Source organism: Glossina fuscipes, unplaced genomic scaffold, assembly GCF_014805625.2.
Source record: "Glossina fuscipes isolate IAEA_lab_2018 unplaced genomic scaffold, Yale_Gfus_2 1, whole genome shotgun sequence".
NCBI classification, from domain to species: Eukaryota; Metazoa; Arthropoda; class Insecta; order Diptera; family Glossinidae; genus Glossina; species Glossina fuscipes.
Window position 1 is genome coordinate 11,865,228 of NW_023998415.1, and position 19,543 is coordinate 11,884,770.

Sequence of the window (19,543 nt, forward strand, 5' to 3'; positions counted from 1 at the left end):
AGGTAAATGAATAATAGGGAATGAGCACACATCATACCCTGCATAAAATGAGAGTATTTTACGCTTTTTATGCTCTTGAAGCAGCGAGAGTCTTATAGTTTTAGTTGAACTACTAGCCGACAATCATTAGTTGATTACTTTGGATTTTCTGTTAAAAATTGTGTTGTGTGTTTGCAGCCAAACAGTCGTCATCGTATTCCACATAGTCGGTGTTTCGCGTTTTACACGGTGTTTCGTATTGTTGTTGTCAGATCTCATCTACACAATCAAGCAAACACGCACGCAAAGTATTTTTATCTATATTTTCTAAAAAATTTTGCTAAACGGTTTGGATTTCTCAAACACATACATACATTCATTTACACACACATGTTCATACATATGTACATGCATTCATATATATAAATACGTACGTACGTACATACGTATATATATATATATATATAGCCAAACATTGTGAGGAATTTTTGTTGTTGTTCAAGTTTGTTTGAGAAAACATCATCATCCTCGCCAACCATTACCAGCAGCAAGCAGCAGTAGCAGCAGCAAACACAAACCAGCACCCCGTTCCAAAGGCAACAGCAATATAACAGACACCAACAACAACAACAACAACAACAACAACAACAAAAACGGCAGCGCATGCTTATATTGCTGTATACATATAAAATAATAATATAACGAGTCTCGCAGCCACTTCAACCGTAATCAACTTATTTCAGAAAACTACAAATTTCAGTTTCGCTGATACCGTAAGAGATAAACGACGTTTGTGTTAAACGTTCGAGCGCGAATCAACGCTAAAAAATTCAAATTCAGCAAACCAACCAAGAAATAAACTAAATTTAATGTAACGACTAAACTACTCACTGATATTTATCGAATGGATGGATACAAGTGCAACTGTGATTTGTTTCGATTTGATTTGGTTTGATTTGATTCGATGTATTATAATACTGTGCTGTGCTTGTACTGTTCGTTCCCTCAATTTCAATACATAACAAATAATTCGATGCAATACATACTTCTTCATACAACAATTGCAACTAAAAATGGATAATAAAAAGTGTTCTTCTTATTACAGTCACGGTCGCAGTTGTTCTCTTGTTCCACTTTTTCCATAACGCTACGTAATCGTCATTCATTTTTGTTTTTTTTTTTTTTTTTTTTTTTTTTTTTTTTTAATTTTTTTTTTTTTAAAAAAAATTTTTTTTTTTTTTTATTTAAAAAAAAAAAAAAAAAAAAAAAAAAAAAAAAAAAAAAAAAAAAAAAAAAAAAAAAAAAAAAAAAAAAACCAAATATCAAACAAGGAATGAGAAGAAAAATACAACCGAATAATAATTTATTTTAAATGGAAAAAAAAAGTATAATAAATTTTGAGAAAAGAAAATTTTATTTCTAATTAATATATGAAAGTTAGCAAAAAACACTTTAATACAACGTCCAAATCCTAATGTACAAAAAAATACCTCACAGTTTATTTCATCTTTTAAATTAACGAAAAGAAAGTTAAGGAAATTTTTAAAAAATATTTTAGGCGAAAATTGATTGGTCTCTCAGGTTTAGAAATCTCTCAAAAACATCATATTAATATAGAAAATTGATATTTAATTTAAAAATAAATTAAGTTTAAGTTTATATTTAAAAAGAGGAGAAGGAAAGAAAGAAGCAAAATAACAACAACAACAACAACAACAACAACAACAACAACAACAACAACAACAACAAAAAGCAAAAAAAAAAAATAATAATAATAATAAATAAATAAATAAATAAATATACATATTATAATAAATAAAAATGGATATAAATAAATAAATAAATGAAAATGATGCCTAAATTACTGAAAATCAAGTGAATTGTGCCTTGCGCGAGTTGCTTTTACTCAAAGAAAAGAAGAGAAAAGAAAAAACCGTTAACAAATAGAAAAATAACAGAGCGGGTGATTCTCTGCCCTTCCAAAATCCTACGCTGTCTTCCCACGGAATAATATAAATATCTCGATATGATAATGGTGCAGCATTTGGTGGCGGCGAATGCCCATGCATTTGCTAGTCCCGCTGGAAATTTAAATAGCGATTCGGCTAATTCGCCCACACCCTCCCCACCCAGTACTCTAAATGCCTCGAATATTCTTAGCTCACCGTTGGCTTCACCTTCAGCCATCTCACTCTCACAACAGAGTTCAGCATCGCCACTATCATCGCCGGCTGCTGGTGATTTGGTGCCAAAGTTGGCCTGTGCCATGGATACCAATAGCATTAGCAATCAACGTACCAGTTGCTTGGCGTCAAACTGTCCTGATCTTAAAGTGGATACCAGTGTTTGGAAACGCACGCAGGCCGAATCTAGGGGCGACTCACAGGAGCTATCAAAAAAAACGCTAAGTGCCATAACAGAAAGCGAAGAGTTCAAAGAGTCATTAAGTAGCCCAACACAAATACAAGCCACCGCACCCGCTCTAATATCCGCCCCCATCCTCAACAATCAAACTCAACTTCCAATCCAAAAACAATTATCGACGCAATCAAATCAAGAAGATCATTTACAGTCAACATGCCGTCAAGAATTCGCCGTGCTCTATAATCATTTAAGGCAACACGCCCGACAAATGGATCATAAAGATAATCAAGGTCAAGAGCAGCAGCCGCAAATGCAGCAATCACATGAGGCTGATCAGCAAAATCGGCGTAGTGTAATAACTAGAAGAGAAGAAGAATTTTCTTCGTTAAAAACGCAATCACACGTATCGCTCACCGAATCGCATAACCGTGGGGTGGTGCAACAAACTGAAGAATTAACTTCAGCCCAGTCAGATCATTATCACAGTGATGAAGAGGATTACGATGATGAGGCTCCTTTAGATTTATCGCTACCCACAAAACATATTCGAGCGCGTACACGTACCTACTCCGATACCGAATCTGACGATTCCGGTTCGGCTGGCAATGATAACGAGAATGAACATGATTCACGCCTAAAACCCGAAGAGCGAAGAGCAGCCTATAAAAAGTCATTAATGAAAAGATATTGTAAGTCAAAAAAAATAAATAAATAAATATAAAAAAAAAAAAAAAAAAGAAAAGGAAACAAACAAACACAACAGCAAATGCTTTGACCCCAAAAACTAATTTCTGTACAATGTTTTCTTTGTAAGAGTTTTACCCGAAAACTCTTACTTTCCCTTTCTCGTTGTTGTTTTTGTACTTTAGCATACAAAAACGCAAGTTGAAATAGCTTAGTAAATCGTAGCCTCTGGCCAAAAAGAAAATAACATTTATTTTTTTTTTTTTTTTTTGCAATAGAGTTCACCTAAAGAAGCTAGCAACCCTCGTAGCGTTCCAGTGACCGACCTAAGTGAACTATGAACAAACATACACACATTCACACAAAATGCAAAAATTTTATTTCAATCTGGGTCAATGCGGAAGGAAGGCATTGCATGACATATGCCATGTTACGACATCATAATCAGATCACGTAACGAAAGAAGGGCGAAGGCAGTAATGATAAAGAAATGGTGAGGTGGGAGAATGAAGAGGATGATGAGGGTAGGGTTGGGAGAGAGGGGAGGGGAGGGGCGCGCTTGGGCGGAAGAACCGTACGCAACGGCATGCAATGCATATGTCATGTGATGCCATTATTTAGGCCAACTCTCTACTACACTCTAAGCTAACACACATTTTAAAAAATTTTAGAGCATCACGCTTAGCAAGTATACATACATATACGCATACAATAGTTGTACTCATACACATTAACTTCAGCTTAAATGTTTAAATAATTCTGGTGTAATATAATTTCCGGTATTTTCTGTGAACAAAAACATTTATCAGAAGATGACTGGAAAAATTATTACGCTATCGTTTCAATGTAGCAAAACAAAGTTTTCTTAAAAAAAAAAAAAAAAAAAAAATCGCATTTTCTTTCCTTTTGTATTGCTGCTGCTGCTGCTGCTGCTGCTGCTGCTGCTGCTCTTGCTGTTGCTGTTGCAGTTACAATTACAAATTACAATTATATTGAGAAAAAAAAGCTAAGAGGTAAACAAACAAACACTGTCAATGAGTATGAGAGAATATCTACGAGTAGGTCTCGATTTATGCGTGTATGTGTGTTCTTATAAGTGTGCGTAACAGTTTCCTAACCCACCTCAACATATTTATTGATTTTTAGGCAGTTGCCGTTGCCCGGTGTGCAACAACCATATTCAATTTTTTCTTGTTTATTTAGTTATTTATTTTATTTTTTTTTTTTGGTTTTCATTTTTCGTTTTTCTACACACGTTTATTATAAAGCCTATATATATATATATATATATATATATATAGAAAACCTTAAATCGCGCACCCAAAATTACCCAAAAGCTTAATAGCTCTTTGCTCTTTTTAGCTGTTTTTCTTTTTTTTTTTTTTTTTTTTTTTAATTTCATTTTATTATATTATTTATTTTTAAGCACATGTTTGTACATAAGAAGTGCTGAGTTAAAAAGGTGTCTTTGTTAACAGAGTATGGATGTGTGTACGTTCACGTGTAATTTTTTCGTTATTCCTCTTTCGAAAAGTTTCTTGCATTTTTAGCTCCCACAGTTTTAAAACAATTCACACTAAACTCCAACATTCGTCGATACCGCAGTATGTAATTCTAGGTGTTTTTTTTCGTCAAAGACAAAAAATTTGTTAATATTATTTACTTTTATCATGTAATTTGCTTATGATGTTATAAAATCGAGCATAAAAAAAATCTCTGATGGCTTTTTTTCCTTAACTTAACTCTTATGTCTATGCGGTGAAGAGAGCGAGAGCGAGAGCGAGAGCGAGAGCGAGAGAGAGAGAGAGGCAGAAATTGAAAAACAAATAACAGCAAATGTAGATCTGTTAAATTTATTTCAAAGTCCAATTATGATATCAATGTCATATTTTCAAAGAAGAAGAAAAGCATTCCAAATCCAGTTTGTGCTGTTTGATCAATTTTACTACATTTACATTTTATATAAAATCTGATCCGATAATGTTTATAAAATATATAAATTATATTTTATTATTTCGCTTAGAGTACGTTACACTATTGTTTTTGTCATAGTTAATTATTGCAATACAACGGCCGATATGTATTTTGATTACATAATAAACGGCTATTTTCGGGAATGAATGAATTCTTCATCATAACATATAGTAGTCAGTATAGTGGTATTATAGTAATATTGTTGACCTAGTTGTCCTAAGTTAACTTACAACAATTAGTTTTAGAATTTTTTCATTCATCAACAATATTGAGAATTGTTGCAATCGAAACATATGAAATGCACCTGGGATAGCCAGTCCGGTCGTTCGAAGCTTCACTTAAACATTTTAATTTATTTTTGCTTATTTTGAAAAACAAAAAAGAAGGGTAAAGAACTACAAAAAAAAAAAAAAAAAAAAAAAAAAAAAAGCGATAGAGCGAATTATGGTGTTACGAAATTTCCAAGCTTTTCACTTAAATGACTTTGTCAATTTTAAATAAAAGATATGCGTTAATGAGAAATTTATATAAATAGCATAAAGAGATTTCGTTTTAGATATGAATGAGAAATTTCCATGTTTTCTGTGTAAAAGTAGGGAAAAGTTTTTATTTCACTTTTGCACAGAACAGAATTTGATTCGTAGAGCGTTCAATTTACACAGTTTGTAATATTAAATTTTTGTTTTTACTATAAAATTTCTTTGAAATAATTTGCTTTTTTTTTTCTTGTATGATTCTTAGTCGACATGTCGTTTTTAATTTTCCATTTCATCGGAGCTATGTGTGCGTGCATACATATATATGTATATATATATATATGTATTTGTGTGCGAGAAATGTAATAAAAAAGATGCGTTTGTATAATTTACCCTTGCCACACACTAAAAAAATTCCTCAGACAATGTAAAATAACACAAATTAAAAAACAATAAATAAATAAAGAGAGGAAGAGAGAACATGTACGGGAACTTATGGTTTGTATATGTATACAAACCATAAGTTAAGAGCATGAGCAAATCTAGGCGAATGAGTGATACGGAAATCGCGTAATACACAAACCGAACAACGTAGGCATAATGAAAACTAATAGTAATAACAATAAAACGCTATTTTGCTACAACACAATGTAGAATAACTTGAGGTAGGTTGGGGATATATACATATATACATATATATATATATATATATATATATATATATATAGAATATATATATATAGAATATATATAGAATATATATATATTTATATATATATATATGTGTGTGTATGTACTTGTATACGTATGTATGTAAATATATACGCTTGATATGTATTTAGCTCATTGCTAACTCTCTAAGTTCTCTGTTCGACTCTTTGCTCAGCATTAAACGACATCATATGCAATAACTGAAACTAATGTAAGTTTACGTTATACAGAAAACTCTTAACGTTTTGTGTGCAAATCTGTAAATGTATAAATGTGTAAATACTTAAAAAAACATGTGATGAGAAAATGAAAATTTTTTCACTTTCATACTGAACCAATAGAATAACAACAGCGTTCCTGCTATCATTTTACATGAAATATTTTAAATAACAGATTAAAAATTTATACGATCTCTTTTTTTTTTCTTTTTTTTGTATTTTGTTTTTTTTTTTGTGAAAAATTCATAAAAATCCAATAAAAGTCACACTTTTAATTAGTTTATATACATACTCCTACAATTTTAAAGCAAAAACGATGAAGACAAAGGCAAAAAAAAAAAAAAAAATATATATATATATATATATGTGTATATATAATTATATATTATTGTTTATACATTTATGCCGTATATATGTTGTTTATCAGGAAGTATTTCAATTTATTTCAACTCACGCCCATCAATAAACAAACACATAAAGGTATATATATATATATGTGTAGATAGAACTTGTTTTGGTATTAGTACACTAGAGAATGTTCTCATTAGCAGCCGCGTAGTAAAAGAATTGAAACAACATAAGTTAACAGCTGTAATACACACAGCCGCATGAACTTATGTCTACAATTAGTGGATGGCGTTAATTTTAATCCACGCTGTTGTTGTTATTCCCGACAAAATACACCTAACAATCCAAATTTATTATAATCAAAGCTGACAAGAAAACACATGAACGCAAACTGTATGTGAGAGTTTTGTTTTGTTTGTTTTATATTTTATTCACTCCTTTGTGTGCTTTTTCCTGAGTAGAGCATGGCTAAGTATGTATGCGCTATCCGTGAGACCTTGAACTTGAGACTAAATTTCCGAAAACCAGCCGTACACGCGCGTACATAACTTAAATGCTCGGTTAGCTCTTTGCTTGGCTGACCAGACGCGTACCTAACTTCTTTGCTGATTGGCTTGTTGTCGCTGGCGCGATGTCACTCTTTTCACATATTATACAATAAGGCACTTATTTACAAATGCTTGCAAAAGTTTCAAGCGTATTTTATATCTATACGAAATAATAAAAAATATTTTATGAAGAAAAATTTTGCTTGATATGCATTTTTGGGCGAACTCATATAGAAAAAGGGCGCATGAATAACTATATATTCATAAGCCAAACACATGTATATATATATATATGTATATAATATATTAATAATATTAATATAATATAAATATAATATATATATATACATATATATATATATATATATTATATAATATTATTAATATTATTACTATTCGTGGCAATTCGTAATGCGACCTCAAAGATCTATTGTACTCGTAAATCTAAAATAAATAAAATAAATTTTCGTAAATCATCATAGCGAAGAGAAAGAAAAAAAGAGTAAACAAAAAAACCTTTTTTTTTTTTTTTAATAATAAACAGAAAGTATTGAAATATGGCGAAATATCGAAGTAAAAGAAGGAACACAATCTTTCGGAAGTCTTTACCGTCTGTACTGTGAAGCAGGCACATTTTGGCACAAATAATTTAATGTTTGTTCGTTTTTTTTTTTTTTTGCTTTGTTTAGAATAAATTTGTATTTTTCTTTCTTATAGGGTGAACAATTGAGTGGAATCTTGGATAATTGGCATTATATTTTAATAGCAAACAAAAGATTATATATTATATCTCAATATTTTTGGGGCGTTGATGTAATTAATATTACATACTTATATATACATATACATATATGTATACATATATATATTGACCGGACTAAGGAATTGTCAATTTACTAAAAATACACTTATGAGATCAAAATTTTATTTTCAACATACACGTTAGGCTAATTTCGAAATCCAAAAAACATTTTTGTCGAGAAGAACTCGAGAATTGTCTTGATTGATTTTTTTTAACTTATACCGTTAAAGCTTAAAAAACCTTATAGTTTGAAGCATTAATTAAAGTTTTAAATATTTCTTTAATAAAATTTCTGCGTCAAATTTAAGATATCACAAAATCGGATCGATCGTAATGCTCTTAAGTTTTTGTAAAAAATGCATTTCGTATGCATAAAAGGAACGACTCTTTCCTCTATCTTGTAATTATATGATCATAAATTTATCGATATTAAATAATTCGGACCGAGCTAAAATCTTTTTTTTTTTTTTTTTTTATTGTTGTTGTTTTAAATTAAGAGTATTTTAAGTACGCGTAAACAAGTATTGTTTATTTGAATTGAGAGAATCGCTACATATATATATATATATATATTTTATTTTATCGGTTGTCACGATATGTTTAATTATTTATTTTTTTTTTTTTTTTGTTTATTTATTTACTTTTTTTTTTTTTGCTTCTTATTGTTCTTGAAATAACAATTAAAAATAAAATACTTTTTTTTGCCACACATATGTTCGAGCACCGTGATATCATTTTTAATGTTTCCTCTTCCTTATGGGCTATAAATTAATTGAAATTTGCTTTCCAGAATTTACTGCTCAGCAGACGCTTTCATTCTCGATCATAATAAATACTACTACAATTGCAATTTGAGTTAGTATCGAAATACTAAAAGTACAACAAACTCAGCGCACGTTATTGTCCAATTGATTCGATACCCTTTTCGTTTGTTTTAAAACCATTACAAACGAAATAATTGTTATATAACAATATCGCAAAAAGATTTCAATTTCATTCTTAAATTTTGAATTTTCAAATACTTTGTATTATTTAATAAAAAGTATCACTGCATTGTTTGCCGTCAATCTATCCATGTAATGATCCCTTTGAATATATATGTTTTTTGCCTTGAAGTTTGCTTGTATGTAGACTAAATAATATCTATTCTAGAAACTACTCCCATTTTTTTTGGTAGTATTTTGAGAAATTTGATTACAAAAAACTATAAAATAATCTTTTAGATCGATTCACTACTAAATAAATTTCATTATTATTTAAGATTTATTTGTGTCTCGCGATCAATTCTATGAAGAGAGACAATGATAACAATCGGCTAATTTTTTTAATTTTGATTAAAATATAAAGGAACTGAAAGGGAGTGTCTTGTGTGTGAAATAAAATTCTGACATGTCCTAAGAGGTCGAATAAAGTCTTCAAACTTGACATATTAATGTGATCATTAACAGACATATATTTAAAGATGGATCAACTAAAGTTACGGTACAACAACGGTATGCATCAGCCGGCTGACACTTTATCAACTAATAATAATTTTTGTGATTTTCGTTTTCAAGTTTCATTTCTAATTTTAATATCATTTTTTCTATAACGAAAATATATGACATCATTTACCCCAAAAACCAAAGAACAATATTGTATAGTTAAAAGTGAATGCAGCACTTTAAGAAGAGTATCGTAAACCGGAAAACAGCACTATTCGTAACATTATTTGAAATAAAGAGCACAAGAAATATTGAAAATGCAATATAAAGTCAATTGCTAATGTGGATATCATACAAATATGATAACTCTGAGCGAAAGGAACGAACAATTGAAAAATATCTTACTTACTTAATTAAAAAGTATTGGATCGATTTATTTTAATCGCGCCTCTTCTAATCTAACACTAAATGCTAAATGAAACACTTCATCTTTTAAGCTTAACTCTAGCACAAGGACCCGTCACATACTTGAAATAATTTCGATGCCTCAAATGAAGATGAACCAAATAAGAAAATTATATTCAGTCGTGAATAAATCTTTCATATCCATTATTATTTTAAAAAAAAAAAAAAAAAAAAAAAAAAAAAAAAAAAATACTAAACGAATAGAAAAGAACTAAGTTTTCATACTCTACAATATTAGGTGGACGCGGTTGATTTATTCTATTTTGAGAATAAAAGTGGAAATTTTTGCGGTGTATGTATTGCACTTTATGAGTAATAAGAAAAAAACGCGAAAAGCAAAAGTGTTTATAGTTTTTGCTGGATACATATTGTGAACGTTGTATGGGATGTCCCTTGACCGACTTGCGTTATTTTCATAGTCTTTCGCAAATTTGCAGGCGATATTCTCATTTATGCGAACGGCAAAATGTTTACTACATACACTATATAGTTGCGCAGACGAACAGACGGACATACTTAGGTGCATTCCGAATTTGAAATTGGCCAAGAGTTTATATACTTTTTGAAGATTAATTTTGCGCTAATTTTGATATACTAGAATATTTTAAGTAAGCGGAGTTAATTTTTATTATTTTTGTACAGGCCCCCCTACGGCATTGCCGCTTTTGTACATTTATTTACTGTAGTTTATGAGTATTGAACAAAAAACCAAATTTTTTCTTCTTTTCGGGAAACGGAGATTTGCTCAATTTACATGGTACAGCAGACGTGTCCTTCGGTCAGTTTGTCCCATTTTCAATAGGATACAAGAGCTTCCAACATTTCTGATAAATTTAATTTTTACTGTCCTGGAAAATGTTTACAACAGAAATTACACAGATAGACCTACGGACGGACGGGCCAAAATGCTTAAATCGACGCTGATCAAGAATATATATACTATATGTGGTCTCTGAGACTCTCTTCTGGGTATTGTAAACGTGTTGACGTTTATGCGTCGGCGATAGGTGAATTTTTCGTTTAACCTTCGCGAAGGCTATGACGAAATGCGGTTAGTAGCAGTACATGTATGTAGGATTTCATGTCAATAAAATGATTCACTGCACAGTTGTGGAATAGCGATGACATTAATTTGAAAGAAGGGCGAAAGAGAAACAGAGAGAGAGAGAGAGAGAGAGAGAGAGAGAAAGAGAGAGAGAGAGAAAGAGAGAGAGAGAGATAAAGTTTTTTTCTATTTTATAAAATGACATTAGTTCTTGATCGCAATAACAATAACTGCAAATTAGTTTCGTTTATTAGTTTTCTTTAAATAAAGTAAAGGCGTCATCAGTCCTATTTTCGAGTTTGACACCTGCGTTCTTTATAGCTTCTTATCAATTTGAACTTATATGTACAAAGAACTTGTTCTCAGCTTCATTCCAAATACGAAGAGGTTCATAAGTTTTCATGGTCTGACATCGTGTGAATTGGACAATCTAATTAACATACGCACACACGTACAATGAAATGAATTATCTGCTGAAGCCGTAACATTTGCTTTCTGATTGTATCTTAATCGTAACCTAAGGTGAAGACATTTACCATTGCTAGCTTGCATTTATGTCATATAACTCCCCCATCACAAATACCATGAATTAAGATTGGATTTTACTTAGTTTTAGCAAAAGAATAATAATAATAGTAATAATGAAAACTCTTTCCCTCCCCTAATGCCCATTCATGTAATCTTGCGTTCAACCTAGACCTCGCAATTTTCGAGATGTTTTGAAGAAACTTAGTACACTGATACTTCTTGGCCCAAACACGAATGCTATTGAAAATGATTGCGGCCAGATCAGGTTTTCGATCCCACTCCATATAACATCTTATTTTGATAAGTCGTTATAAGAAAAAATTATTGTAATTTTACGAATTAGAACAAAAAACGTTTAGTAATAGTTTTTCGGCATTCGAAACCTTTAGTGTGAAAGCTTTGGATCAGATAGGGTCATTTTTTGAATTCCTTATCTTATATCCAATCCGACGAAAACTGAATCTTTTATATGGTAAAAAGACGTAATTTTCAAAAATAATTCTTGATGAAAATTCGTTGATAATAATAATATGACATAATCGAATTGACCTTATCGCATTTGGTAAAAATTAATCCATTAATTTTTTAAATCACAACAACAATACAAGAGTTCTAATGGAAAAATAAGACTTTATATGCCAAGGAGGGCCATTATTTAAATTATATGATTCAAATTGATCCTTAATAAATTATCAATAAGAAATTTCGATTACATAGATCTATCATTTCAACCGTTCGATATATATATATATATATAGGGACTCTGCTGAAAACAAAACCCTTGTATGGCAACAAAGTCTAATTTGTGATATATAAGTGTTTTTTTTTTTTTTTTTAATTGCAAAAAATAGGGGGGAGGGGGAAAAAAACAATTAATCTTTTTTATTCTTTCAAAATGAAAATAAAATAAATACATACGACATAATATACCATTGAACTATTCCTCATTTTTAATTTCAATAAAGAAATCAACAAAAGGCATTTAATCAGCATAAATATTCAATATTATAATGCTTCAATACACTGGAAATAATGTTGTGCCGCTTAAAATCATGTTAAAAGATATGAAGCATACGAACAATAATATACATATACACGTATGTGTAGTCATTTGCATTTAATATCTATTTCACAAAAAATACTAATGTAAACAGTTAACGGTTTTTTGTTAATTTTTATATTTGTTTTGGCGTTTTTTTTTTTTTTTTTTTTTGATACGCTTTTTTCAATTAATTCATTTTCAAGTCTAATAACGCAGGTCAATACACTGAAATAAGCTGAAGCGCTTATATATATATTGTCTTGTTTTGAAAACACTATGGATTATATATTAAGTTATGTTACCCATGCGCAGGTTTGTGTAAAAATATGTTTGTTTTTTTTTTTTTTTTGGTGTCTTTGCTTTTTTTGGCAATAATTGCATAACAACCCTCGCAATGAAGCTAACAACAACAACGAAGCTAAACAAAATGAATATCAAAAAAAAAAAAAAAAAAGTGACGCATATATCTATCTGATTTATACTTAATCACTTAGCTATATAATTTTTAAAAGAAACGATTCCAATGGCAAACGGATGGGATAGCTTAGTCGTTCCTTTAATCTATCGATTTAATGGATTTTTTTTTTTTTCTACACCTATACGACCACTTCTCCCGGCCCTAGTTTGATATGTTATTAGATAGCGAAACGTAATTAATAGCAATCGATCCATGTCCCTTTCCGGTTTTATTTATTCACTACGCTACTCATATTAATTGTTTAGTTTTATGACGTGACGTATATTCGTTTAATTCGTACGTATTTTGAATATCTTGTCTTGGTATATAACCAATATGTCCACTAGGAGGGTCTTCGTTCAGGCACTTCTTTAAAGTCAAAATGAGCACGTTTAGGTAAACTCTACTCTCTCTCATTGAAGCTTCGAATAGAAAGAAAGAAAACAAAAAAAAAAAAAAAAAAATGATAACAAAGAAAAAAAACGCACAAACAAACGAAAGCTCACCAAATAACTTGCAATGCTTTTATACATTGACCTACTATACGAATTACATACATTCATATCGATGTATAAACAAGCATGCGTGCAGGTATAATATGATGTAACTGATTTAACCGCAAGTATACATAACAGTTATTTTTTTTCTTTTTTCTTTTTTTTTTTTGCCGCTTTTGTTGTCAAAATTCAAGACCAACTAAAGATATTTTTGTAATCGCAATCCGATGGGTATATTAGTTCGATTATCTTGTTTGTATTGAAAATGAATAAAAACGATTTTTAAATTTTTTAATTTAAATTTAGAATCAGAGACGTTTCATAAATTTTCACCGAATCGGAGAACAAGTTCTCTCTCCCCCTTTCTCTCTCTCACTCTCTCTCTCTCTCTCTCTCTTTCTCTCTCTTTCTCTTTCTCTCTCTTTCTCTCTCTCTCTCTCTCTCTCTCTCTCAAACAATCACTGAATACATATTGCAATTTGGAAATTAGATCAGTTATTGCCTACGGCATGCTATAGTATATTCTATCCGATGACAGATAGAACGTCACTTGATGCTAAATGCCAGTAGTATATGAGTGTAAATGGTATAATCGGTATGTGTGTGTCTCGAAACTAACCAATGTCACCTATATCTTCACATCGATCATTTTGTATTTGGAAATAAATGAATGAATGAATGAGTTGTGGGAAAAATTCGAAGAGAATTTTAGAAGATAAACCGAAACAATCCGATACATTTTTGTTAATAATCCTTGACTTATATCGAATATTCAAATGAAAATCGAAAACAAATGTAAAATGAAAATAATTGCGATCGGCTGGCTATGCTTTGTGAGTTTCTATATATATATAAAATATTCCCTAATGTTCTTTGCCTATTTCAACTAATTCGTCGTGTTTTTCCGAAGCAAAGGTAAAAATAATGAAAAAAATACATTTATTACTCAATTACACTCTTTGTAGAGAGAACCGAGCGCAGACTTAATGATAACGCCTATGCGAAAATGTTGCTGAATAATACAACGCTTTTCGAACCTATTATTAATTGCAATAATTCTAATTAATAAGTTCAATGATTATATACCTGAGTAATTTAATATTCGGTTTCTCGGAAAAGAAAATAAAAAGACAAAACAATAGGTGTTAATACTCACCAAATTTAAGCTTTAACAAGCCAAAAATCCTGTTTTCGATTTCCCATATTTTTGATACAGCATAGCAAATTGAAATTGTTGCGAGGAATTAAAAAAAAACTTTTTCACAATTAAGTCGTCTTACTGGGTATGTAAATACGAAACAAACACCACGTGCAGAGGACATATATGTCTGAAGTTGGGTTTTTCACACACATCTGGCACATCTGGATGCCTTGAGCTCAGGCGTATCACGCAAGTGAATTGCATTGGCTCGGCCTGTTATTAGGTGTTAAGTGCAGTTAATATTAAACGCTGTTCAAAAAATAAACCAAATATCAAAAAAAAAGGCTACACAAGGCCGTTTTTTTTTTTTTTTTAGATGATATCCGTCCTTTCAGCCATTCTTACAACAAAACCGCTGCTTGATATGTTGGAAGCACTCAACTGCTAGCCACTGCTGTTTACTCACAAAACTTGACTCCTTTCGATCAGTACTTCTTTGCGTTGATGATACACGCGAATAGCTTGATAAGTTGCCCTCCAAAGGTCACAAGTTTATATGGATCCGCAATCCACAAATTGTCAGGCAGATAGCAAACATATATAACTAGCAATGGCTAATACTTCCGATAGCAAAATATATCATCGTAATTCGGCTTAAGTGCGAACTTGGGTGCAAAAAAAAAAAAATTACAATTGATTGCTCTATTGGAAAGACAAACGAAATTACTCTTCGATCAATCAAATATTTATATTTGATCATTCAGTAATAGCGGGCGAATTATTTCGCCGGATTGTGTTTGAGTTTGGAACGTAGATTTTATTTAATTTAGATAAAAAAAGGAAAAAAAAGATTTAAGACAAAATGAGAAATTTTGAAATCATCCATCGTTTTGCCGAAATATCAGAAATTAAAATCATTTTTCATGATTATGGGTAAACTCACGATTTAGTTGATTTGTTTAACTTAACTAGAAAAATGAAAAGGCGAAAGTTTTGCTCTTCTCTTGAAACACTCTTAAAGTAGTAAAGCGGCTGTTTGCCATTATCGGGAATTATGCGAATCCATTGTAAACTTTACAATGCTTTATATGGTGTCAATTAGTTCCTCGGGAAAAATGGCTTCAGTTCAGTTTTATTATTAAATGATTCAATATCTATTACAAATACTCATTCATGTGCTAAAATGATTGATAGGATGGATATTGGGTTCATTAATACAGCTACGAACCTTAGCTTTACGTTTCACTCGCGCTTAAGCGCTGACGGACATGACAATTTCACGACAATGAATATTCATAATATTTTGAGAAAACTGTACTTGTCCTCATCTTACATTCCAGTCTATGCCCAAATAACGATGAATGAAAGGACTTGTTGTGCCACTCATATCGTCTCATAAGTTAGAGTTAGATTACGTTTCTAATAAAAAAATACCGAAATAAGCGGAAATATGATAGAATAAATTAGTCTTCTAGCTACATATATTTGTTTCCAATTTTCTGAAATATCTTAGTATCAAAAGTCTGATCTTTATCCATAAGCCTACGAACATCAATATATTTACATAACAAAATTCAATTCGCAAAATCTCAACGGATGATGATTTTTATCCTACCTTACCATAAGTACGGTGTTAAGTTATGGAACTCGTTACTATTTCATATCAAATTGATTGTTAGCCAGAGTATGTTTAAAGTATCGGTAAAGGCGTTTTATAATCTATAAATCAGATATGTATCTTGGCTTTATTTGTTATATTGTACGATATAGTTATGTTATCTATATCTTTTACTCTTTATCTTTACTGTTGTTCACGATAATGCCGGAAGAGACCCTATAGTCTTGTTGGCACATCACTTTATTAATTATAGTAATGATAATTATTGTATAAATGAAATGCCATTAACAATTATTATTATTAATTAATAACTGAACCTAAAAAATTTTCTCCGTTAAGAGAATAATAGCCTAAGCCACCATTTCAAATGTAAGCAAAATGATAAGCGCGTGTACAGTGCCTCTTACGGAAAAAATTTAAGATTAATAACGAACAGACATCCAAATATGATGAAAAGTGAAGAAGAAAATCAATGTCAATGATATTCAATCAATGGGATGATTTATTGGACAATCTTACGAATGGGAAATCTCGGGTCGATTTGCTGTCGAAATTCTCGTCCGTATCAAATTTGCATTCAAAAACATTATGGCTACTAGCGTAAAGATGGGATGGCCTATATATATATTTTTTTTAATATGACCAATCACTCAGGGATTGTCCACTATTCGTATGACACAATGATAGTAAGGAAAAAGTAAAGAGAATAGAAAGCAAGGAGTGAAGATGGTGGCCTCAGGTCCAAGTAGGTCGATCGAGTAAGTGCCCTTGGCGACTGAGCATTCACCATAGCTACTCATGCGGATTGAGATGAGCAAAACACAATTGAGTGGAGAAACTTTTATTAATTTTTGAGTGAAAAAAAACAAAAATCAAGAAAATAAAATAGTTTGATTTCTTCACACTGACCTCTCCTCATTGATATATAACTATGTTTTTTATTTGACATAGTCCGGAGCGTAACTTCTTTTAGCGATTACATTAAACTTGTTAATCAGATGAATGATCAGCATATTGTTGTTTCACATTTCATCAAATATCTTACAACGCTAGCATCTGACGATGCAATTAATTAAAAATGATGCAGAATTAACATGAAAAAGTGTTCGAATTTCAAATCAAAATTTACTTCGTACGTAACTACGCTCTAGGGTTCTTTAAGATCGTACCATCGGAAAAAAAAAAGAAAAGAGAAAACACCGAATGAATACTAAACACCTTGTGGTCATTTACTTCACTGGTGTCAATTAAGCAATGTTTTGAAATACAATAATATAAAAGAGGCTAATACCTACCTATTCATGTACTACCGATGAACGTACAAAGTATATCAAAATTAGCATTAACAATAAACACAACAATAACAGCAACAACAGTAACAACAATCGCAATTCACGTCTGTAATGTGTTTATAAGTTTATATTTTACTTTTTTGAATTAACATCAATAATACTCGACTTCCTACACCACCTTCGCATAACCCGAAAAAAAGATTACAAAAGTACATTCTGTCGTAAAAAAAAAGAAAGAAGAAGAAAAAAAAAAAAAAAAAAATACCCAAAAACAAACAATAACATTTATCTAGTGTCACAACATTATATGGGAGATACAACAAATACATGTGCATGCAAACCGTATAACAGGCATTCAAATAAGAAGAACACTATGTAGATAAACACTTCCAGTCTCTCAGTAAAATTACATTGAGGCATATATATAATGATTTAAATTTTCATTTCATTTTGTTTAGAAAAGTATGAACAAAATTGCAGCCAAAGTATCTAAATTGTGTGCACACACTTAAATTCAATTACATATATATATATATATATATATATAGCTAAACACTTGAGCAGTCGCTGCTGCCGCCGTTTAAATACAAACATTTAACTTTAGCTTGACGGCGAACTGGTAAGCGAGTGAGCGAGTTAGCGAGCAAGCGAACAGGCAAACAATCAAACAAGCGAATAACATGCAATAATGCAACCAACAAAGCATAAATTGTAAACGACTTAGTGTAGTATGCCGACGAGCCTTGACCTGATTTCTCTTCCTCTCTCGCGGCCGTTCGCTGATTATAGGGGATTCGGTAGTGAAGTGACAGGGAGGCTCGTCACTTGCGCGCGCGGAGAAGCCAATATGCAAAAAAAAAAAAAAAAAAAAAAAAAAAAAAAAAATACAACAACAATAACGGCAAAAAAGCGCAACTTACACACGTTTGCCAACGAACTTGTTGTTCATTCGTTTGCACTATCGCTGCAATCAAGCATCCGCTCTGTGTTGTGTTTCTCTTCGCATGTATATGCATGTTTCTACTTTTATGCACAATTTGCAAAACAAATTTAGATAGCTTTGCCGAGCAGGGTTGGGGGGGCCATGTATTTGTAGGGGATACAGTCTGTGTCTGTGTCAATTGCAGTGGCTGACTAAATGACTTGAAAACTTTTCGCACAATAGAGATTACAAGTTTCGCATAAGAGAAATAAAGTAAAAAAAAAGATACAAAGATACAAAGAAACAAAAACGATAAGAAGAAAACTTACACATCAACACATAGCAATTATATGCAGCATACATTCATACATATATAATATAAGTGTAGGCAAGAAATGGTCTACCAAACTCCTTGACTTGTATATCTAAAAAAAAAAATAAATAAATAAATGAAAAAAAGTGGCGCTTACTACTACTGCACATTATGTATAATATATACCTAAACGAAATACAATGTATTTCGTATAAATTTTTTTGCGATGGTGAACTGTTTGGCTTATTGTGGCTGCTTTGTTAAGTTGCTTAGCTAGTTGGTTCGTTGGTTGGTTTATTGGTTGATTGCTCGGTTAGATGTTTATATTCATCTGCCAAAGAAATCAGTGAAAATGCACTTTTACTTTTACAAAACTTTTCCCTCGCAGCGCTTGACTGCATCATTATCAGCGTCGTCGCCATGACTTGGATTGCTTAGTGAAAAACAAAGGCAGTAACGCGAATAAAAATGGCAACAACCGCAATAATAGCAGCAACAGCAGCAGCAGCAGCAGCAGCAGCAGCAACAGCAAGAAGATTTCAAATAGAAACTCACGATAGAAATGAAATCGAAATTGAACAAAGTTATGTTGTTTTTGCTTTGTTAAATATAGCTCGTTTTTCCTATTATAATATACCTAAATAGTTGTTGTTAAAAAAAAAAAAAAAAAAAAAAAAAAAAAAAAAAAAATAAAA

At 31.1% G+C, this 19,543-nt stretch overlaps 1 protein-coding gene across 3 annotated transcripts in view; it reads left to right on the plus strand.

The window, feature by feature from the left end:
• LOC119631520 (ecdysone-induced protein 74EF) overlaps positions 1 to 19,543 on the plus strand; it is an 85,114-nt gene that overhangs the window by 56,242 nt on the left and 9,329 nt on the right. For 2 of the 3 annotated variants that reach the window (XM_038023818.1, XM_038023819.1), the window contains exon 1: positions 1,776 to 3,032. The exons of the other annotated variant lie outside the window; for it this stretch is intronic. In XM_038023818.1, the coding sequence (XP_037879746.1) occupies positions 2,006 to 3,032 (1,027 nt within the window). In that variant the 5' untranslated portion in view covers positions 1,776 to 2,005. Of the gene's footprint in view, positions 1 to 1,775; positions 3,033 to 19,543 lie in introns of those variants that run through there. 3 annotated transcript variants of the gene reach the window in all.